Source organism: Myodes glareolus, chromosome 7 (assembly GCF_982192425.1).
Source record: "Myodes glareolus chromosome 7, mMyoGla1.1, whole genome shotgun sequence".
Lineage (NCBI taxonomy): Eukaryota > Metazoa > Chordata > Mammalia > Rodentia > Cricetidae > Myodes > Myodes glareolus.
In genome coordinates, this window is record NC_142032.1 from 69,306,016 (window position 1) to 69,329,588 (window position 23,573).

At 48.0% G+C, this 23,573-nt stretch overlaps 2 protein-coding genes across 3 annotated transcripts in view; one reads left to right on the forward strand and one right to left on the reverse strand.

The window, feature by feature from the left end:
- Dock1 (dedicator of cytokinesis 1) overlaps positions 1 to 23,573 on the reverse strand; it is a 502,998-nt gene that overhangs the window by 229,197 nt on the left and 250,228 nt on the right. The window lies entirely within an intron of this gene.
- Insyn2a (inhibitory synaptic factor 2A) overlaps positions 2,228 to 23,573 on the forward strand; it is a 55,904-nt gene continuing 34,558 nt past the window's right edge. Inside the window, exons 1-2 of the mRNA XM_048455252.3 lie at positions 2,228 to 2,394; positions 20,283 to 21,441. Of these exons, the coding sequence (XP_048311209.3) occupies positions 20,288 to 21,441 (1,154 nt within the window). The 5' untranslated portion in view covers positions 2,228 to 2,394; positions 20,283 to 20,287. The remainder of the gene's footprint in view (positions 2,395 to 20,282; positions 21,442 to 23,573) is intronic.

Genomic DNA, 23,573 nt, shown 5'->3' on the forward strand with positions numbered 1-23,573 from the left:
CAGAACCAGAAGCCCAGCGGTAACCCCGCCCATAATGGGCTGGGTCCTCCTGCATCAGCTGCTAATTAAGAAAATGCCTGGCAGCGGATCTCACAGAGGTATTTTTCACAACTGAGGTTCGTTCCTTTCAATAATTCCAGCTTGTGTCAAGTTATCATAAAATCAGCCAGCCCACAGGCCCTTTCCCCCAACACCCTCTTGGGCCTGAGAAGTAAAGGGGCTATCAATCAGAACTGGGGGAAATCTAGGTTTCAACGGCCACTTTAAAGAGTGAGAGGGACATAGCCTAGATCCCCCAGTTTTGGAATTCCCTCCCTAACCACCAGGCCCAGCTAGATATCAGAGAAGCCCTGGAGCCTGCAGCTGGGTGCCCACAAAACCAGACACTCCGATGTAGCTGGGGTAGGCACTCAGCTGCAGATTCAGGGTCCTCCCTGACATCTAGCTGGACCTGGTGGTACATTCTAGAGAAACTTGCTCTTACCAAGATCATGGGACTGTATCTCAAGGACTACTGAGAGAGACACATGGAAAGGGAAGATATTTTAGGATATTTTCCTTCTGGAATATGTGGACATGTGACTCTACATGGACAACACAGTATCTCATAGAAAGCCCTCTAAAAGAGCCGAGGCTAGATATGAAGAAGGGGGTGAGGCTCTATCAGCACACTGCATGAGAATAGTGCGATGCGCAGCCCTGGAGTACTAAGATGGAATACAGGAATATGTAAGAACAAGAAAGAGTCTATCTCCTATCTGGCAAGGTGTGTGGTGGTGGTGGTGTGGGGGCGGAGAGTAAGAGCAGTTCACATCTGAACTCCCAATTCACTGGCCTTTTCTTACCACCATGCTCTGCCCCTCTCTGGTAAACCGTGGGGCTACTCTCAAGTATGTCCTAGGATTAGGTAGGGCTAGGAGACCTGCATCCAGGGATATGTAGTCCCAGTGCCTGGCACTCAACCCTGCTAGGCATCAGGGAGCCTGCAGCTGGAAGCTCACAGGACCAGACTGGTGGAGTTGGGGATAAGGGAGGAGAGCTGTGCGTCGTTCATGAGAAATGTCTTCCCCAAGGGTAGTTAACTCTGATCAAAACAAACACAACTACCTCCTCCCACTGCCTCTCCCCAGGGAGGGAGACAGTGGGTCAAGGAGGTTCAGAGGAGAGGCAGTAGAAATGTCCCCATATGGTAAAAATGTCCCCAAATTATCAGCATGCAAGAGACCAGGCAGGCAGGCAGGCAAACACTCTTGACTTTGTCCCCTAGGCCACTAAGCAGGTTGGCCTTCCAATTCTTATTTGAAGGGTGGATTCCTGGTTGATCACAGACATAGAAATGCAGAAGGGTAGCCTTAATTCCCAACCTCTCCAAAGACAGATCTGCAGGTGAGGGGGCAGGCGACTGACCCCCATGACCACTCCCACCTAGGGCTTTCACCACCCAGCAGGGGTAGGTTGGTTGACACCTCTGGAAGCCATCAAACAGGGTCTCCTGAAAACAGCCTGCTCCAGATAGAGAAATCAAGAGGGCCCGGCGCCTGCCTGCAGGCTCCAGAGGTGGCTCCCGGGTAGACTCAACAAGTTCCAGGGGCCTCGCAGCGCCGCCTGCAGCCCAGAAACCCCAGGATGTGGCAGTGGAGCTCCGCGCGCAGGCGGCTGCCAGCGGCTGCTTCCAGCACCTCCTCCTTCTCCTCCTCCTGCCCGAGATCTGGCTCCGGCTGGAGGGGCTCCTCCACGCGCCGGGCCCCCGCCCCACGCACGCGGCCCGGCCCGCCCCCGCCCCACCCCCGCCCCACGGGCCCCGGGGCTCCGCCCGCCTCGGTGGCAGGCGAGCGCACAGGCTGCTGGCGCGCAGCTCCGGGCGCCCTCTGTTCAGTCCTCTGCCGCCGGCTCCACAGAGTGGCCGGGACCTGGAGCAGCGGCCAGGACTCCCTTCCCGCTCCCTCCACCTCCCCGCCCCCTCCACCCGGCCCGACTCCCGGATCTCGCCGAAGACAATTGCAGTAAATGAGGACATCTGAGGAGCACGGAGCCGGGTGGCTGTGGCTGGCTCCGCCGCGCCGCGATCGGGCGAGCGCGCGGGCGTCCCCGGAGCCGGCCGAGCCACTGCCTCCCCGCGCGCGTCGCTGAGCAGGAGCCGGAGGGACTCGAGCTGCGGCGCGGGGGCCGGCCGGGCCGGGAGGGCCGGGCCCGTGGCAGTGGAGGGGGCGGGCGGCGGGCACGCAGCTGGCCAAGTCTCCGGAGCCGATCCTCCTTCGGCACGAGCCCGGCGATCTTTGCCGTGGATGCTCTGCCCCGAGTGCTCCGTGCCGCGCCAGGCTTGCCAGGGTCCGCGGCAAGACATGCCCGAGCCAGGCGCTGCACCGACCTCCACTTATCAGTAAGCAGCCAAAGGTAAGCGGAGCCCAACATACCCTCCCGCGCCCCGGAGCCCGCTGCACTTGACCGCGGGCAGATGGGTGCAGACCCTGACTCGTGCGCACACACTCGCCCCTAAACCGGCTTTGCCTGGGTCCGGGACGGGAGGGTGTAGCCAAGAGCAGACCCGGTGGCGGGCAGTGGCGGGGGTGGGGGGCGAGGTTACGCAACTGCATCTGGCAGGACCTGGTCGCCGAGGGGCATCTGGCAACTTTGGCGACAGCATGGGAGGAGCGGGAATGTGATGTCTGTTCTAGACAAACGCCACAGCCTTGTGAGCACAGGGCATCCTTGGCCAGGCAGAACTAGGCAGGAGGGGGTGGGGGCTCTGGGGAGGACCATCTCTCTGGAATGTTCGAGGTTCTGAAAGTATTATCCAAACTAAAGCGAACAGTCAAGTACAGTATAGCTGATTAACTTCAGGGAGATGGGGGGGATAAGTCTGAGCAGAGGGGCCCTGCCGCCTGCCGTTGAGCAGAGACTGAAGCAGGAGCGAAGGCAAAAATGCCCACGTGAAATGTTCGTCTCTCTTTCTTAAACTGGTATTGGCACCTTCTCCCAGCTGCGGGCTGGGGTCTGCACCCGCTGAGCTTCTGCGTGTCTGGCATCCCATGTCTGACCTGCACAAGCGTGGGAAACCAACCTATGCTGCAGAACCTAGGGAGCTTAGTGAGGGCAGGAGAGAGGAGGGAACAAGGGCCAGACCCAAGCAGGGGCAGAGACTAGAGCCCAAAGTCAAGAATAAGACTCTGTATCTTGCTTGTTCATGCTCGGGGTTCCAGGCTAGTGTCTCCACTGCTTGAAAAAAGAGCCTCTCCCTGTGACCTCAACATTCTACTACCCTGAAAATATGCCACAAGGAGATGGAGCCAGTGATAAAGGGATGCCAGGAATGGGGGAGGAGAGGCGCCCCTGGAGTAAATAACGGAGAAAATGGGTGCTTTTTACTCTCTGCAGACCAGGGCTCAGATCCGTTTCCCTCTCTTGCTGCAGGTCTGGGGCTGGGGGATTGGCTGCCCTCCTGGGCTCATGAGCTAGAAGCAGTAACAGAAGCAGTTTAATTTGACCTTGTCTGCATGGGTGCTGAAATTCTGCCGAAGCATCCCGAGGTGAAACTGGCAAGAGTGGGAAGGAACTTTGGGCAAGCCCTGCCTTGGCTAAGAACCTACGAGATCATTTCAGAGCACCAAGGCAAGGGCTAGCACAGGGTTGAGGTCAGCCGCCTGAAGGTTTTCCCTTGGAAAATGACTTGATTGGGGGTTACTTTTTTACAACCTGACCAGGGCACAGTCAAGGTTACAGGACTAGGGGTTTGACTAAAAATGCCATTCAGATCATAAAACCTAGATCACCCCCCATGAGAAGTTCATAAATGAAAAAAGGATACTGCCTCCTGAAGCTGATGGTAAAGGCTGAACAGCCAGTAATCATTTCACTCCGCAGAGGCGGAACACGCCGGGCTTTACTATTCATGGTGTGCTATTTCTTACATTCGCATCCTGTTGAATGTTACTTTTCAAAGTTCATATTTATCTTTGCAATATTTTTTGCAAGCAAGATTAGCAAACGTGCACAAAACAGCTCAAGGGAAAAAAAATGCAAGTCCTGCCATCTGCATACCTCACCAGATATTAATAATTTACAGTCCGGGTTTACTACTTCTATGAGAGGGTACTGCCCTCCAGGACGGGGTTTATCAGAACTGCATTTGGGAGGGAGGGAGCCCAGCATAGCGGTCACAGTATTTGGCATAAATTATGTGAGCTATAGAGAGTTTTGTTTTCTTCATTAAATCCATCTTTCCTTTAAAAGGTAGAGTGATTCAATTTAATTTCTTTTCATTTTTTATCTGCAAAGGTTCCTCTTTAAAGACAGGATGTCCTTGAAAAGCCAAGAATGTCTTGAAAGGACAACAGTTACCATGACTTTCTGTCTTATTGTCGTGATTAAGACACAGGGGTTTTGACATAAATCAGGTCCATTATCACATTGGGAAACATAACTAGAGGTTAAGAAGCAGGTTAATCAGGCAAGCACTAGAAAGCGTAGGCTCTATGAAAATCTGCTCATCCTGTTACCTCAGTTTACCACAGAGCTCCTCTGCTGTGGCTTATTTTTGCCCCATGAAAGAAATTTTAGACTTTTGTCTTCCCCTTTGTAGACAAAATTTTAAGAACTACGTAAATAAATGAAAGGCCTGTGCTGACAGATCTCCATCTCCAGAGAAGAGCCCTGCACAGGAGAGTCCACAGAAAAGAAAGAGAAGGCTGAGGCGTACCAATCTGTCCTAGTGAGAGGCCAGGTACCTATCCACATTGCTAGATATTTGCATCCGCGGCTCTCGGGCTGAGAGAGACGGGTACCGAACCCCCTGGTAGAAGCAGATTACTTATGTTGGGTTCCGACAATAATGCTCAGAAATGATGAGAGGCATAGCACGGTACAGCAGTTCTGAGGACAGGCCTTGCCACTGAAGAGCAGTAACAGAACCACCAGAGGCTTTGATTCTAACACTCTAGACCAACCCAGCAGACACCTAAGGCAGAGATGTTGTTAACAGATCATCTGGGGTACCACACCGATTATACAGAATGGAAGTGGTTCCTATCCTCCTGGGAATGAAAGGCCGTAGGAGTTCCAGACACAAGAAGGACTGTTTTCCATAGAACCTTCGTAAATGTGACAGCCGGGTTCATCACCCTGGCCTCTACTGTACTTCCAGCGACCTGCATTCTTCAACCCCAAATTCGCTGACATAATTTATGATGTGGAACCTTCATGTTTGATTTTAATATTTCATAACATGATGGAGTGGCTTCAATATTTTAAAGCAGAATTTAGGATGAGCGGTGTGACATGACAACACACACGTCTCCACAGTGTTCAGAGAAGCCTTTATCCAGGCTTAATCTCCCTTTATGTAAACACGCTAAAACATCATGACCTTTAATCAGCACACTTTAAAAAAAAAAGTGCTTTTCTTATACATTGAGGACGGAATACAGATTTGTACGAGTTACAGTGGCCCTGGCAAATCACATAAACAATTTGTTTGGATGACTTCGCAAATTAGTACGACACACAAGGTTTGGGTTTGAACCTCTCAACCATGTCTGAGGATATAACTGTTTCATTCCCCCCGAAGGCACAGAAGGCATGGTGGGGTCATGGAGGCAACCAAGACCCTGCGCTCAGATTAAGGAACACCAGAATGTTAGAGACATCTCCTGGTCATTCAGTCACCTGGGTCCTAAGCCATCAGGCTAAGCAGCCTGAACTGGAGACTCAGTTCCAGCTGGGCATGAGAGAAACTGAACTTGAATATGGAGAAAGTAGAAATAGGAGACAAGGAAGAGCTGTGTTTCTAAATTACTCCATAAACCTTGTGGATAGTATACTACTTTGTGGGGATTTGGAAAGAATTCTCTCTGAAGTAATCATTTGGATATTGCTTTTGTAGAGAAGGGAGCCGAGGATTTGAAGGACCGCATATTCATAGGCGTGTCCAGTGGCCACATCATTCTGGGATTGGGAAGGCTGAGAAAGGAAAGACTAGAGAGAGGCTTATCCGTGCCGGGTGTACAGTCACAGAAGTTCCACTATTCTAACAAATGGAGCAAAGAAACAACAACCAACAGTGATCCTAACAGCACGTCAAAATGCTCCTCGTAGTTTGCATTGGAGTTACCATGGAAAATTCCAGTCCAGCCTTTGATAATCTAGCCTAGGGCATAAAAATGAAAGCAAGAAACTCCAGACCAGGAGGGGTGAGAGAGAGAAAGCTGCAGAACGCCGAAAACGTAACAAGCAGCTTTGCAAATGAAAGTTGATTTCTCTCCACTTCAGTGACCCAGAGAAGCAACAGAGCAGGCTGATGCTGCGGCCCTCGTGTCAGCAGCTGCGAAGAGGAAACTCTAAGGAACAGCAGACCCATTGCTCACTTGGTCTTCCTAGTCCATTCCAGCAAGTGGCACGGGTCCCCTATGCATTGTTCTTGGAAGTATCCTGAATAGGTCAACCGTCCTACTGTAAAATCTCTTCCACATGTTTTCAGTGGGTAGATTCTAGACAGCTCATAGCATCTGCCGCCTGCTTCATGAGATCTGCTTTTTTTTTTCTAGTACTTTTAGGAATCTTGGAAATTTACGGGCACGATAAAGACCAGCCTCTTAGAAGGGACATGGGCAAGGTAGACAGATAAGCAACGGGGAAGAGATTTCAAGACTGCAGGAAAGGCCTTCAAGGAATCTGGGTCCGGCAGGAAGAGAAGAGGAGGTGACTAGGATGTGGCAAACATACAAACACATCTAGACTCACAAGAGAGAATCAGGATGGACGGTTCCGGCGCGTGTGTCGCCTTGACTGACTTCAAGTGTCAGGTTGAGAGAGAATCCTGGGCACAGCGCATAGATACCCAGGGCTTGAAGTGGGTGTTACAATGAGAGGAAGAGACTAGCAAGGGAAGAATGAGGAGTGACATTTGGCAAAGGTTTGGGTTTCAGCATCACAGGGTGCTAGGACACAGTTTGAAGCCACTTTAAGAAGGACCCAGAAGGGCAAGGCAGGCCTCCTAGGATGCTTTCAGCAAGAGTGTGTATCATAACTAAGTGTTGATATCCAGATAGAAACCAGAGAAAAGAAACCAGAGGCCAGCTGAGAAGGTGCCAGGGGTGAGTGAGAATTGACCAGTGCCAAACGTGGCGGGTTAGCACTGGGGTTGGATAGAGAGGGGCCAGCTATGAGAGATCTCCATCAGTGGAATCCTGTACCATGTCAATGGCAGAGTATTGACTGAAGTTCTACCCCGGGGGTTGAGTGGTTCTAATGGAAATCTGAGGAGCCATCAGGAAAAAGGGGTGGTGATTCCCTGGAATTTGAGACTGGGTATTGAACTGGAAATATGACATGAAAAGGTGAGGGGGTTTTGTTTTTGTTTTTTGTTTGTTTGAAATCATTTCTTTTAACCCAAAGCATCAAAAGTGCTTTCAAAAAGGGAGGAATGGATGGATGGACCTGGAGACTCACAACTCAAAGAGAGCCTTAAGGGAAGAAACACTGTAGGATCTAGTAACAGGTGCTCAATGAATATTTAATGAGGCTATTAACAGTAAACCTAGTCAGTCATTTTCACTGGAAATCCAGGGAATCCTGGCTGGAAGCAAGTCTTCCTGTCTTTTTTTTTTTAAAGAGGACAAAAACATCATAATGGATGGTGCTAAAGGGAAAAAGTACCTTTAGATGGACAGTTGGTCCGCAAGTCTAACCATGCTGTGTTTAGAAAAAAAACAGCTAAAGGGTCAAGTTTCCTCTGCCCAGCTCACAATCGGGATCTTCTCTGCTAAAGTCCACTTGGGCAGGGATTGAGTGTAAAGGGAAGACTGTCTTTGAGCTGACTTACCTTTGAGAAACAAACAAGAAGAAGAGCGAGCCTCCGCACACAAAGACTGACATTCCAAGTTCAAGGGAATTTTTGCTAGAGTTCTCCCAGAGTTCACTGGGCCAGTGAGGGTCTGCCTCGGGACCTCTAACCTCACATTTCATTTTGAGACAGTGACACCAACTTCCTTTCCTTCTGGGCCAGGCCCACCTATGTACCAGTATTGTCTGAAAAGTCTGTACAAGGATGGTACATGCTGATTCCTCCCTCCCGTCTTCTCCTTGAACCACACTACACAAACGGCTACCATCCACTGATGATGAACTTGAGGCTCCCACAGCTGGAACCTGTGTCCAGGACTTAGCGCCCCGAAGAGTTCTTGGAACGCTGCCAGTGGAAGCATGGGGAGTTGGAAACTTCGAGGGCTACCAGTGTCTTGCTTTTAAACCCTAGCTTCCATGCTTCTTGTCAGGGCTGTTTAAGATGGCGGAGTTATGACTTCTCCCCGTCAACTGTTGTGTGTGCCTGTTTGAATAGTGGTTGTTAGCTCTATAACCTCACTAAAATAATTTGTGCCTCCACTCAATTTATTTTTGTCTTGGTATTTGTATTTCTCTTTGTATGTATTACATTAACTCTCCTCTGAGTACATCTCTATTTACTGTGTCTGTCAGATTCACTGATGTGGCAAATTTACCCAGGGTTATGCAGAGTGATGACATCATTGAATCTGTGCAAATATGATCCAGTCTAACTCGATAGGGATGATGCCCCATGTCCCTCTATGGCATATAATCAGGTGCTGGCACAGACACACATTAATAATAAATAAAAATTTTAAAATCAAAAATGAAGAAGATATCAAGGAGGTGGGGGAAGGAAATAACAGAAGGCACAAGCCAGTGGTTTATCTTCATAAAAATGCACTATCAAAATGATCCGAGGAAGCCAGCAATGGTTGTGCATCTCTTTAATCCCAGCACTGAGGATTCTGAGGCAAGTGGATCTCTATGAGGTCAAAACCGGCCTAATCAATCAACACAAGCTCCAGAACGGCCAAAGCTACACAGTGAAATCCTGTCTCAAAAACAAAACAAAAACCAATAAACAGAAAGTGAACCAAGGAGTTTAAAAATATATAATGCTTCCCAGTCTCTAACCTCCAGACACTAATTTAACAGGATAGGGGTGGGGACTAAATATATAGTCTCTTTCTTCTTTTATAAGTCTCAGCTCCTAACCCATTGCAGAGAGCAAGTCCTTAAGGAAAAGGCATGCTTTTTTCCTTCTGCGGGAGAACAGCCACTTATTGGGCTTTGTGTCATTGCCAAGACAGACTACTTGTTTTAAACACACACACGCATGCATGCATGCACACACAGGAAAAGGCTGCACCTCAGCAACACTCAGGTCCTCCTCCAAAGAAAGCTTCAAGAAGAGCAACAACAGCAGGGCCACTGAAGGACTGGGTGAGATCAGCATGTGCCTTGTATTCGGGAGTCCGCTCATTGCCCACCTTGTGCTCATGGACTACACAGTCTTATTCTTTTGTTCTCTTTCTTCTTGCCATGATCTGTAAATTACCATGGCACCTGCACCATGGAGGGCTGTAGATGGAGGCAAACACAGGAATATCAGCTTGGCCTCCCCACTAGATTGATACTTGAGCTTTCCGTGTGAGGAAAGTGTCATACCCCAATTGCCTGCCCTGGCCTTAGTTCTGCCCAAGAATCAAGTGCCCACCAATCTCTGGGTGGAGAAAAGATTTATGCAACTCTAACCAAGCTGCCAAAAATTTGACAGTGAGGCTCAAGGCCACTGAAGCTCTCTATACCTCCCTGAAGTGCAGAACGAACAAAATGCACCATAGTTCATCTGCCCCATCATTGCTGAGTGTCCCTTCTTCTGTTGGGACGTGCCTGTCTCTATCCACCAATATGTCTCTTTGTCATTCTGTCTATATGTTTTTCTGGGCACACATTCATCTTAGTAGATAAGATACCTAAGGACTGATGGTACTTAGTAATCCATAATTATATCCACAGGTCACATACAGGGTATGGAAAATGAGTGTGATTCCATCCAGACTTTGATGCACTTTTGGAGTACCAAGGTTCACTGTTGTGCTTTGGACCCTACAATGTTTGCCAATCGAAGATCAAGGGTGCCTCCTCTATAGCTGGTCAGAAGGCTGGGATTATGAAAGATATTATGCTCTGAATTTTTTTTTAATGACTTGAAGCCATTGAGATGCGTGAATTAAATTCTTAATTTTTTGGGAACTACATCATATTCCTAAGAAGACTGTTGGAATTCATCAGAACAAATATACTGTTAGCAAGTCAAAATGGCTGCAAGGAATATGCCATCAAGTCCCTGCTCAGCTTCACAGTGAGATGTAAAACTGGCCCCATTCATAGACCACCTCCTTATTCTTGTATGCACGCTATATCTTTCTCTTGCAAAAGCAGGGGAAAAAATGTTGCGTAACTCCAGGTAGTGGTTTCATCAAACTTAATGAAAACTTGTTCTTTCTCTTATTCCTACCCAGGGTTTATTACACAGCCAAGCTCTCCAGGGAATGTAGACAGAATTCTTGGAAATCACTGATACTGCATACTCATCCAAAGGCTCCTTGACCAGATCATGGGAAGAGCCTCTGGTCCAAAGATGATATATATTTATATTCTCAAATCAGTCAGCAAGTATTGAAGGATGGCTGGGTACAAAGCAGGGAAGTTGCTGAGTAGGGCTTGTCCAAACACTTATGTTTGAGAGAAAGCACATTAGGCTGCTTTTTGCATGCTTTCAAGTGCAATTGCCCACATTCCCAAGATCACTCTCAGCAACTTGTCCCTAGTACCACCAGGAAGGATCTATTGAGTATAACTTGCCCAACTGAATGACACATTGCTGAGGATGATGCCTCACTGTTTCACATGTGCCCAGCATCCATTAGGGTGTCTGGTTACCTTGGACATATAGATGCCTGGAACAGCCCTGAAGAAGCAAGACAAAGTCTATCCCATCTAAACGCAATGAGCCATGAGTGAAGAATAAGACTCATCTCTGGAATGTGAGGCAAGGGAAGAAAAGACACACAGTAGGAATGATCACAGTGTGTTCTAGGCATGGTGTGGGGATGTCAGAACTTTGTTAGTGGGGATTCTTGAGTAGTGATGAGAAATAAGAGCCTAGACTTGGGTAGGAAGGAGCTAAGAAGGCTTTAAAGACAACAAGATTTTCTACTGGACTGGGCTCTGCCGAGAGGAGAGGCACCTTTACTTAGAGCCTCCGCAGACAGGGATGGGAAGTAAGAAAGGAAGGAAGATTTCAGGAGAGGTACAGAGACTAAGATGAGGAGGAGAATGGTATGGAGGGGAAGTCAACAGAGAAACAACAGCAACGAGGCATAAAAGATAGTGGGGGGTACTTAGGGAATATGCAGGATCGACGTGAAGTGAACAAATGGTTAGCAGTTTGCTTGCTGGAATATGGTTCTGCAATCCAGGCAGGGGGTGGGTGCAAGACGGGTCTGGAGGCCGCCTCTAAGACCTCTGTTCAAGCTCAGCGGAGGTAAGCATGGTAGTTGTGTTTCTAGGTTGAAGGTGGACCACACTAACCATCTCTCAAGAAGCACCACAGGGCCCGCTCCGTGCCACTGGAACATTGTTAAGGTACAAACACACACACAAGAGACATACCTTCAAAGGGGAAGACAGAGCATGTGAGACTTGCCTGCATACCCATGTTGTAAAGTAGCAGCTAATTTTTTGATATGAATAAAAGAAGGCAGACAGTTAATTGCTGCTGCTGGTGAAGAAAGAAAATAAAGAATCAACTAACCTCTATAGAAAAGAAGAGAAAATACCAGGATTCATGACAGATGAGATTATTTTAATGAAAAAATTATGACAGCTATTAGGGTGACCCAGTCAAAAAAGCGTACAACATGCAGGCAATTTATTCTCTCTTCCCCACTACTAGAGAGGACACTTTTTTTTTCCTTTCTGTTTTATTTGTTTTTGTTTTTTTCCCCAAGATAAATTTTCTCTGTGTAACCCAGGCTGTCTTGGAATGTGCTTTTTAGATCAGGCTGGCCTCGAATTCAGACATCTGCCTACCTTGGCTTCCTAGTCCTAGGATTAAAGACATGTGCCACCATTCCCGGCTTGTACTTACTTTCTGAACACTGAAACTTGGACCTTTGCAGACCTGCAATAAATAACTGTCAGTCATTCTGATCAGAGTATTTCTTCACTTTCCATATCCCAAGCAATTAACTATGCACACTCTTTCTGACTAAGTTAAGTCTCAGTCTCTCTCTCTCTTTGTCTCTCTCTCTCTCTGTGTGTGTGTGTGTGTGTGTGTGTATGGGATCAGTATACATACAAGTATAGGCAACCATGCAATTATGGGCGTGTGCATGTCCACTCAGAAGTCATCCTCAGGAGCCATCCACTTTTTTTTTTTTTTTAGATGTGGTCTCTTATCTATTAGGAGAGGCAGCCCTGGTGATCTGCTTGTCCACAGTTCCCTGGTGCTGGGATTAGAAACTCATACACCGCTCCTGGCTTTTTACATCTGTTGTCAGGATCAAACGCAAGTCCTTGAAAGCACTTTACCAACTGAGCCATCTCCCTAGCCCTTAAGTCTTGTTTAAACTGACAAAACAATCTTCAGGGCAGTGAGCAATTTCTGAGGTCACTCTCACCAGCCATCAGCTTCAGGGAAAGGAAAAAGGTGGCCCCCCTGATTCTGACTGTGAGTTACTCCGAATTAAAGCACCCTCTAGCATTTGTAGCCCACGAGTCGGAGGGCCTTCAGAATTCAAAGCAGGCTATCTTTCCACATTAGACCTGGGTCAAGGAAAAGTATAAGGGCTCTAGCTCTGTACAGCCAGGGAACCGTCCACATGCATTCCTGGGGCAAAGACGTTTTCTCTACATTCAGCGATCAGCTTATGAATAGAAGCCGATTATCAGAAGCACTCATGGCTCTTTCTTCTTGGCTTAGCTACCTCTGCTGTGAACTCAGACCTATTCAACAAACCGAGGAGAATACAGGGGTGGGGATCTGTTTGAGGCCAAGAGACAGAGACCTGCATGGCCTTGCCAGAAAGACAGATTGTATCTCGATTCTAAATGACTTCCATTGTGCATGGCTACTTATACACCAAAATCCTGCCCTGGGCGTCCCAGTATGGTGTCCTGAGATGAAAGTGAAGTGTAGCAGGGAAGGTTCTGCTTGCATAAGGCACTTTGAGGGACAGGGAGGAAAAGTCAGTATTCCAGTCTGAGGTTCCAATAAATCATGAGTTAAAGGGTATTGTGCACTGAGGCTGGAAAGATGGTTTGGTGGGTAAAGTGTTCACAGGTCACAGGAACACACAGACACAGACAACCCAGTTTGGGTTCAGCATAATTTAGGCAGAGGACTCTCCACATCGCGCCGAGTACACATGCGCCTGACTTTGTGGGACTACAAATCCAACGAGACATAAGAAAGGGAGGCCATGGCTTTAACGTTGCACCAACTCCTACAAGCTCCAACCTCTGAGGAGTTCCACATGGCTCCCTGGGGAGCTCTTTACTACCTTGACCCTCCACAGGGAAAGTAGGGTGCCTGCCATAGTAGTGAAATGTGCCCACACACCACATTCAGAGCCACTGGCCAACATCTTGCATCCTTCTCGGGACTGGCATGCCCATGGGTACGTGCGAGCCCAGGAAGATTGGTTTCCCTGTCCAAAGCTGATAGTTGGAACCTGGTCTACCTAACTCTTTGGCCACTAACTGATTGCCAAGCTAGCTGTTGCAAATGGTGGTGGTAGTGGTGGTGGTGGTGGGGCTGCTGTTTCTTTAATGGACATAACACCCCATTTGGAGGTGGCAGGGTTCCCAGCTGATTTTTCAAACAATCATAACATTCTGTTAATTGCTTTCTACCAGCGTAGATGCTATCTGGATAGTGGGTAACCAAAGGTTACTGTCTTTGATGGAACCTTAGTAAAAGGGAGAGTCTGCTTCCTTGAAGAGCACCATTTTCTGGATATTCTAAAGCAGTGGTTCTCAACCTTCCTAATGCTGCAACCCTTTAATACATTTCCTCAATGTTGTGGTGACCCCTGACAATAAAACTATTTTCATTATTACTTCATAAGTGTAATTTCCCTACTGTTATCGTAATGTAAATGTCTGGTTTTTTTTTTCTGATTGTCTTGGACGACCCCTGTGAAAGGGTTGTTCTGTTCTCAAAGGGGTCACAGCTCACAGGTTGAGAAACGCTGTTCTGAAGTCTCCACACCAAACCCAAGGTGTCCACGCCTGGATGAGGCACACAGTTCATGTCTTTCTGCCTACTCACTGTGAGCAGAACAGCATGCGCCCATGATAGCAGCGGTTTGCAGCACTGGGGTGACTTTTTCCAAGGCTCTCTTCTTGGTGAGCTGCATGTTGTAATGACACAGATAAGGGCAAACCAGAGCCCCAGTGGAGACAGGGTTTCTTCTGCCCCAAAGATTGCATTTTACCTCGAAATATCACTATTCCCAATTTCAGACTGGAGAGGCACTAGTTCATAATGGTCCAGGTTACCCTTCGATATTCCATCCAGTAAGAGAGGGAGAGGATGTAGTTCAGTTGGTAGATGGCTTGCCTTGTCTGTCCAACACACTGATTCCCAGCATCAAGTAAATGAGCCATAGGCATATACCTATAATCCCAGCACCAGAGGTGGCGATTCAAGGTCATCCTGGAATACTGTGAGTAAGCTCAAGGTCAGCCTAGGGAGAGGTGGAAGGAGGGACAGACAGAGGGAGGGAGAGAGAGAGAGAGAAGGAAAACAAGAACACAAGCAGGCTGTGTCTTCCCTGATTTCCTACCACAGCCAGGTTGCTGTCCCTGGAGCAGCTCCCTCACTTCCGGCTGACCCTAGAGAGACATCTGAATGTACTTAGAGTCATCCCTCTCCAGGCAGATCTGTGGCCTCTGAAGACAGAACAAGTGTCTGGGAAAAGGGCATCTCCATGTGTTAAATTAATCTAGACTGTGGAGCTGAGACCCATTGTAGCATCTATGTGGTGGTCTCTGTCTCAAGACAAGGCTCAGGACTGTGAACTAGATTACTGCTTTAAAGCTTCCCCTGTAAACAGGGGTCCTGGAGCGAGGGAGAGCCCTACCTTCCTTCCCCACTAGGAAGCTCCATGGTAAAGCTTATCCACTTGCCCCTTTCCCCCACTCTGAGGAGCCTAATGCACAGGCCTTTCCTCAGCATGTGGAATAAAATGTTGACCCAATTAATCTTGAACTGCAGCCAGCATCTCTGGCTCCAAGGTGCCTCGACTGTGGGAGAGCCATTGGGAAGCTGGCAACTTCATGCAGTCCTGATCCACATTCATGGGGTGACTTGCTGCCTCTTAGGCTATATACAGTGACAGAACACCACAAGGCAGATAGTTTCTCTACAGTCCCACCTGTCAGAGGACCAATCAAGACACACATACCACATTAGAGGGGCACATAGGAATCCTGGGAAGGAGGAGACATTTTACAATGGCAGAATAGAAGCAAGAGTCTTTCCCGTCAGCTGATGGAACCCCAGATTTCTGGAGCTGCTCATCACAGACCACAAGGCAAATTGATTTGATTATAAATTCAAACCAGCGTCAGTTTTCTTCTTCATAGTAAGTTCTCTGGATTGCTGGCATGGTCTGCTAATTCTCTAAGCCATGAGAGCATATGTATACAGCTAGACATACAAGCACAGACACACTACCATCACTAAAATTCAGTACTTTCTCGGCACGATCAAAGAAGGCCTCTGGGTGCTGCCTGATCTTTTATGGGACTGAGAGTGTTCATACTTACAAAGACCTGCAGAAGGGGTGCTTTGCTCCATGAGTTTTAACAAGAAAAGTAAAGTAACAACAGCCTTATGTCAAAAAATACAGGTAGGACACTCTTCCGAAAGACAATGTTTAAATACAACAGCAACCACTTCGGTTTATTTCCCTTTCCCCAGCTAAACCTGGTAGGCCATTTTCTTTCACTTAACATTAGCTCCTGTTTTGTGGAGATACCAAGCCTTCTTTATAATGATTATTTTAATGGTCACAGCGAGTGAGGATATGCCATCATTTACTTGACTGTTTACCTATTGTTAGGCTGTTGAACTGAGCGTGTTTTTATCTGTGTTATTAATTTAAAACAGTACAGAGATGACACGACATCGCTAATCTAAAACTACAGGGTTTATATATTTACAGCTCACATTTGATTATGAAATTTAATTTGAGAGTAATTAAGACATTTATATTCTACACAGCTCAACAGCATCTAGATTTCCCTGAGCCAGGCAGGCCCAACCATGACTTGCCACTTCCCCAAAGCATTTCCCATTAAATCTAACACAAGTTATGGACTCTCGCTGCTCTGCAGATTAAGAGATTCACCCAAAGAACCAGCACCTCTAGCTCTAGCTCTATGGGGTGACCTACCCAAGGAAGCCATGTTATAAATGCAATTCAAGTCTGACAGTCACCTAACTTCAAGGCAACCCTGATGCACCAATGACAGACATGTTCCAGGACCACTGGAGGTCTCCCATAACCCACCCTTGATACATAATATAAGAAGGCCAGGAGGCTGACTCATTCACTTTTCAGATGTCTGATACTTTGTTATTGTTATTAATATTATCATTAAAGAAAGGGCCTGAGTTACCACTGGCTAACCCAGAATCTTTGTGTAGACCAAGCTGGTCTTAAACTTGCAATGATCCTCTTGTCTCTGGCTCTCATGTGTTGGAATTGCAGGTACATGCTACCATGCTGGGCTTAGCTGATGCTTCTTGAAGTTGACCAAGGGTCATGCCAAGTGACAGATCTCTCTGCTTAGGACCGTTCTTTAGAGAATGTTATTCAAAGGGACTTATTCAGCTATGCCCTTCAGAGTCTCAACATACAGGATGAGGATAGCAATGGAGTTGCCCCAGCAGGCAGGGGGATTCTGAGAGTCAAATGAGAAGATGGGTGTGAAATGTACAGGCATAAGTTGGCATTTGTTAGCACACAGAGGTCCATGCATAGGGCCTAGAGAGATTGCTCTGCAATTAAGCACACACACTGCTCTTGTGGAGGACCCAAGCATAATTCCCAGCACCCATGACAGGCAGCTCACAAGGGCCCCTGATTCCTGCTCCAGGGGCTTCCAACACCTCTGGCCTTTTGGAGCATCTCTACTCATACACATACGCATAATAAAAAGATAAAAATTAATCTTCAAACCTGCCCAGCAGGCATATGGCCCTAGGGCCAACCCCCAGTACAGGCTCACTAAAGCAAAGAACTTCCTTATTATTTATCTTTATTTTCCCTAATAAGGGAATAGTCTTTTACATACTTAGCTAGCAACTCTGTAAAGCACGAAAAGCTGAGAGTTTTGTTTTTTATTCTTTTGCTTTTACCACCAGCAATTAATTCCTCTGATTTGTTTTATGAGTTTGATGGTCTGGTCTAACACTCAGCAAACCAGCAGAGTGATGTAGGAAAATTATTTCAGTGCAGTTCCTGGCAAATCCTGATGATGAATAGTGAGGCAGGACAAACTTACTCAGACACACATTTTTCAGGACTGGCAGGGAAAAGGCTGAAAAATTACTAGTAAATTGCTTTTTGTAAAAATGCTCTCTCTTTCAAATTTCCCCTAGTATGAAGGTCTCCTTCAGAACGATGGCACAATACATTCTGACACACCTAGATGGCAAGGGAGCCAAAGAACAGTCACAGATAAGAATGGGGGTTAGGATTTAATTTTCTTTTGGCCCCAGTTCCCAAGGCTCTTCCCCTGCACCAACTTCTGAGTATATGTCTTTTACTTTTGGGGCTAAGTGTCCCTGAAGAATAGCTATTATCTGTGCTGGCAGGCTTGCCCTACTGTCCCCCACCCCCGGGCACAATCCCCACCTCCACTGTATGAGCCTTGCTATTAATGTATTACATCTCTGGTCCATTCTACTCCTAGTCCCTCCTCTCTAAAACTGTCCTGGAGGTTGAGTTTCAGATTACAACCGTCTGCAGATATCCCCAGCACCTTACTTGAAAGCCTTCATTCTGAGGCCTTAACTCGGGGACAATAGAGGCCTTGGGCATTCATGGTTGGAAAGGCTAATGCAGGGTTGTCATGGTGGTGACGCTCCCTTGGTGACAATGCCGGCTGTCACACAGGAAGGAAGGTGTGCTTCTATTCTCTGGAAGAAGCTAGGGCCACGGCTGACTGCGGCTGCTGAGTGTTCTGCACTGCTCAGAGCCCATCCAGCGTCAGCCGGTCATCTGCCTGACATGCCAGTAGAGCAGCAGCTGAGTAACCATGGTGGAAATGGAACCAAAGGCTGCAGAGGTGATTTTTAGGGTACCTCCCCCAAACCCATTAGTGTTCAGCAATGTTATGAAGAGTTGGGGACTGGATGTGCCTCTGAGTCTTTCACGCTGCAAACACCTGTGGCTTACAAGGCAGCAAAAGCCAGTGTAGCAGAAGTATACCTGCAGAGAAGGCATAGGACATGTGATACCCCTAAGCCAAGGGCTTGGCGTTCCCCTCTTCCTCTCCTTCATCCAGCCCTTAAGCCTACCGGCCTACAGCATGCTGACTGAAGATTAAGGACAGGAGAAGCATTGGATGTATGTTGGACATCTGGGTCTGTTGGAAACAGAATGAGCTTGGAATTTGGAGGGCCATGGCCTGTCTGTGCTCTTCGCCTGCTGTGAGAGGTTGAATAAGTGGCATAGCATACCTCTGTGATATGGGAATATTGCCACCAAATGTAAGAAAAATAATTCTCTGACCCCGTAAGTAGTGGCCCCTCTGTAAATATCTCCATTGTCATGTCCTGAGACTGTCTCCTCCAGGTCTCTGGGCTGGGGTCTTACCAATAGTGCTACCATAGTCAAAAATCACTACCCCTGCAAATCCTCTGCCTTAGGACAGAGCTTGAGTTCTGTTGACATTGGGCTGGGGAGTGCCGCTTTTTACTGGCCTTGGCTCATCTCTGTGAGTTGGCAACCCTGAACACTGGGGTTGTGATGCCAGAATCTTCTGAATACCCATTTCCAACCAGCTGACCCCCACTTTACTCTCAGATGTCAGGAAGCCAGCGACAGCTAGTTCACAAGCAGCGCATGTAACTCCATCTTCTGTTTATCTTTCGCCAAACCCAGGACTGAACTCAGGTCCTCATAAATACTAAGAAGATGCTCTACTAAGCTTTATCTCAGATCTATTTTTACTTTATATTGAGGTAAGGACTCCTTGATCTGCCCTGCTTGGCCTTGAACTCACTCTGTAGTTCAAGCAAGGCTTATCCTTGTGATCTTCCTGCCTCAGCTTCCTAAGTAGCTGGAATCAGAAATTTGCACCGTCAGGCCCAGCTTCGCTGAATCTTGCTTCAAGTGCAGCCCCGCAGAAAATTCTTCGGTGTGTGATAAGCAGCTGCGAATCTGCTTACCTAATAAAGGGAAGGCGCTTACCCTCCCGGTATTCCCCAGAGAATCGTTGGCCACCTGCATCTCTTTAGCTGCATTTAATAGCTCAGCCCAAGATGAATCTGCATGATTAACAAAAAGCCTCCTGATTTTATTTTCTTTCAGCATTTAAATGCTAGAACAACTACCATTGTTGTCATTTTTTTTTTCCAGGGGTTGTGATCAAAACACAAAATTTGATTCTAGAATGAATAATTTATTTTTTAAAGTAATTTCCCAATACCAGTCTCCAAGGAATCACAGCAAAGAGACGGTATTGCTGTTTTTGTAGACTCAGGGAAACCCATGTTGTGTTCATGACTGATGTTTCTAAAAGCCATGCTCCCCAACATGACTTATTCCCGGAGATAGCCCTGTGGAGGAAGATCGCTGGCTCCCCACAGGGTCCATGTTGACTAACCCTGGTTCCTGCCTGCAAGGGCGTTCCTCTACATGTGGTGTCTATCTGCTCAGGACCTAGAGTCTTCAGTAAGTCTTTAATACTGTTGGATTCCAATAATAGATTAATCGCGTCATCCTCCAAAAAAAAAAAAAATCGTAAAAATCCTAAACTAAGTAAGTTGGTTGCATTTGGTAAAGCATCTGCCTGCGGAGTGGAGACACACATGTGAAAAGATAATTTGCAGAGCTGACGGATCAGCGTCACTGGGCTGCTTGATGAATGTAGTAAAACAGGTTTGTCTAATGGGGAAACAAGCAGTACTATCAAACGGAAACCGAGTGTATCCCACATGGAAAAGTAAGCAGGCTTTAATATCGAGAAGCATTTCATGCTGTGCCTGCCAGCAACTCCCCGCCTGTCTGATTTTCCTTAACATAAAGGCCGACCTCACCTGTTTAAAAATAATTAGGAAACCGGCAGCTGTAATTTGGCTGGAAGTCCATTCGGCTGCATTTGCGTGTGTGCTTCTGACCCACTAAAGCTTCTGTTGCTGTCTCTGCATGCAGGCACCATGGTCAGCAAGGACTCCGGTAGATGCATACTCACGACACCAGAGCGGGAAGTGGAGCCAGCTGCCTGCCTGGCCCTGGAGATGAGATATGCCCTAGACCCTAACCGGCAGATCAAAAAGCGGAACAAAGCCCTGCAGGTGCGCTTCAAGGATATCTGCGAGGCCCAGAATGAGCAGAGGGACACACAGCTGTCTTCGGGATCTCTGGAGAAGCGAGAGGCCAAGGCTGTGTCCTGTAGGACGGCCTACCGTAAGTATATGACAGTGCCCGCACGCCGATCCATTCCCAATGTCACCAAGAGCACGGGTGTGCAGACCTCACCAGACCTTCGCAAGTGTTACCAGACTTTCCCGCTGGACCGCAAGAAAGGCAGTCTCAAAGGCCTGCCAGCTGCAGATTCCTTCAAAAACCAGAACAATGGGTTTCTAACAGGCTCAAAAGAGAAGAGCGAGGCTGGGCCCATGGAGGACCCCCGGCCTTGCAGTGCGGGAAGGATTCACAAGACCACAGCTTTGGTTTTCCATTCCAACGAGCACGTGAATGCGCTGGACCAACCTTCCGGGGTCAACTGTGCAGAGCTCTGCAAGACTCCAGACATGCTTGGCTACCCCGAAGCTCTAGTGCCGAACTCTCGGCCTCCCTCCGAGGAGCCTGTCCACCAGCTGCAGGGGAGAGCTAAGCCGGACAGGGGCACCCTTGATTCAGAGGAGCCCACCCCGCTTACCCATGGAAGGGTATTTAAAACAGAGGTTGCCACTGTGTACCCGCCTGCCATCAGTACCCGGGACCCTGAGCCTGGCTTGTCGAACTCGGCTGCTGCCAGCCAATGGTCTCTCTGCCCTGCAGTTGAGGAGCAGAGGAGGGCTGCCCACCTCAATGGGCTGCAGGCATCCACAGGCTCTGCTCTGGCCTGCTCACCCCCAGTGCAGTGCCTGTCCCCAGAATGTAGCGAACAGCCCCCACAGAACCAGCCTAGCCCCACCGCTGGGGTGGGGGATGAAGAACGCCAACAAATTGTGCCTCAAACCGAAGTGGTAGACCTCAAGGCCCAGCTGCAGGTGATGGAGAACTTAATCAGCTCCAGCCAGGAGACCATCAAAGTGCTGCTGGGGGTCATTCAGGAGCTGGAGAAAGGAGAGGCCCACCGGGAAGGGTATGTATGACGACTCTGTCTTATTCCCTGCAAGATTGCCCCTGGCCTCCTCTGCAGACCCAAGGTCCCATCCCTAAGGAGTCCAATGCCAGTGTTTCTGTGTCAGGGCCGCAGTTGGAAGAACTAGTGAGTTACGAGGGTCACAGGTGTGTTGAAGGCCAGGCTTCTTGGCACACTCACCTGACATTCATTTGCTCGTTAGTGTTTACCCATCTGAACTTGGTTGCAAGCTCTACCTGTATATTCAGAGTTGATGGGTCTTCCTTGTGATCTATTCAGATTAATGTTTCTGTTCTTAATGAATTGTAATACATATACCAGTTCAAAATATCTATGTACGAGTCCCATTTAATTCTTAGGAATCCCATCATGGGGGGTGGGGACAAATAAGATGTCATTAGGAAAAGTAAATGCTAGCGAGTGATAAATGATTTCAATGGGATCGGATCTGGACCATATAAGGTTTTGTGTGATAGTCTTATGGTTTTCATTCTTTTCCTGGAGCACACAGAGGCAGAGGCCCTCTTTAGGCAAGCTCTATTCGTAGGTGATTAGGAGGCAGACACCCGCACCCATGAGTTGTGTTTGGTGTCCATTTGGATTATAACACAATCCAGCATCAACAAGGGCTTGTTGGACTTGACCAGTCATTGATCATCCAAGCTAGGAAACATCTCCCACAGCCCTCACTGTGGGCAAGGCTGCCAGGGCTGGTTCTGTGCATCTTCAAACAGTACCCATGGCTCCCCAACCTTAGTCCGACCTGCCAAGCCTTCTCTTGTCCAACTCTTTGAAACCACCTCATCTGCTCCACCACTGTGTTCTGGAGGTTGGATGTGAGTCTGTGTTCTCTTGTCCATGTGACTGGCGCCCTTTACTCTGTGGGTGAAGAGAGCTGGCAGCCGCGTGACAGAGGGAAGCCAGGTAATACATTATCATTGCAGCAGAACACCCAGACTCAAAGCGTCAGTAGAGGATTGCTATGGCTGAATTAGGCAGAGTCTGCTTAGTGCGAGCAGTGGAGAAGAAACAGCCTCTGCCTTCCAGGGCAGAAGGTAAAGCCAATGCACTAGTTTCAATGGCTAGGTACCTGGTGCTTGTCCTACCCTTGACTTTGGCCATTCCAACCCTGTTGACAAGAGGAGCTGCTTCTTCGTACCGGCCCCACCTCTGACCAACAGGCAGATTCCAGTAGCTATGAAGCAAAAAGCATGACTTGCCTAATGTAAAATAACCTGATGGGATGCTAGTGGTCAATCTAATTACCATGGAGTTGCAGGAAGCACATTTAATGCTGAGAGGCCATCTCCATTTTCATTCATTTCAGGCATTTGAATCCATACATATCCCAAAGTCACTCACTGGGGAAGATAGACTTAGGCATTAGCAGGTCACAAAAATGAGAGGGTCAAACAGGAACCAATCCTGGACTTTGACATAGCTGGAAGTCACTGGAGCCACACAGCAACATTGAAAGGGTGTCACCAACACAAGGTGGAAAACAAACCTCAGCAAGTGGTGTGAAGCCAGATGTATATAATACGGTAATGTGCATACCCGCTGGGAGTCACACTCAAACAGACACACCTCCAAGCACCGGAGGAAGGGAAAGCCATGCGTTTAGCTAGGCACTTCCTTGTGCTAGTAGAACACGCATGGAGCTTTGCTTCAGTAGGGTCTTCTAGCTTCCCAGAGGCTCTGTGTGGCTAGTCAAGGGAGTTCAAGTCCAGTAAGGCATGTCTGGATGGAAGTTCTGGCTCTGGTGACTTGCACAAGGGTGACAACCCTTTGTAGTTCATCTCTCCACCTAGAAATGGGGGGGCATTTGCTCATCGCGCAGTGGAGAGTGAGAGATGCACAGGTGACTCTCGGCTGTATTCATCCCACGGACGGATGCTGAACTGGGTAATGGCTGCCAGTGTCTACGTGTTGGTCTGATAATTGGTTTTGGATAGGAGGAGGAGACACTTAGGCCCCATGTCTGAGTCCAGTGCAATGAATGCATCCCCCTTAAGCTGATGACCCACAAAGGATGTGACTCCACATTGCCCTGGAAACTCTGGAAGATTCTCTGTCAAGTGTAGTGGCTTGCTAGCAGCCTGTGCCTAATGAACCCATCAAGTCAATTGTAC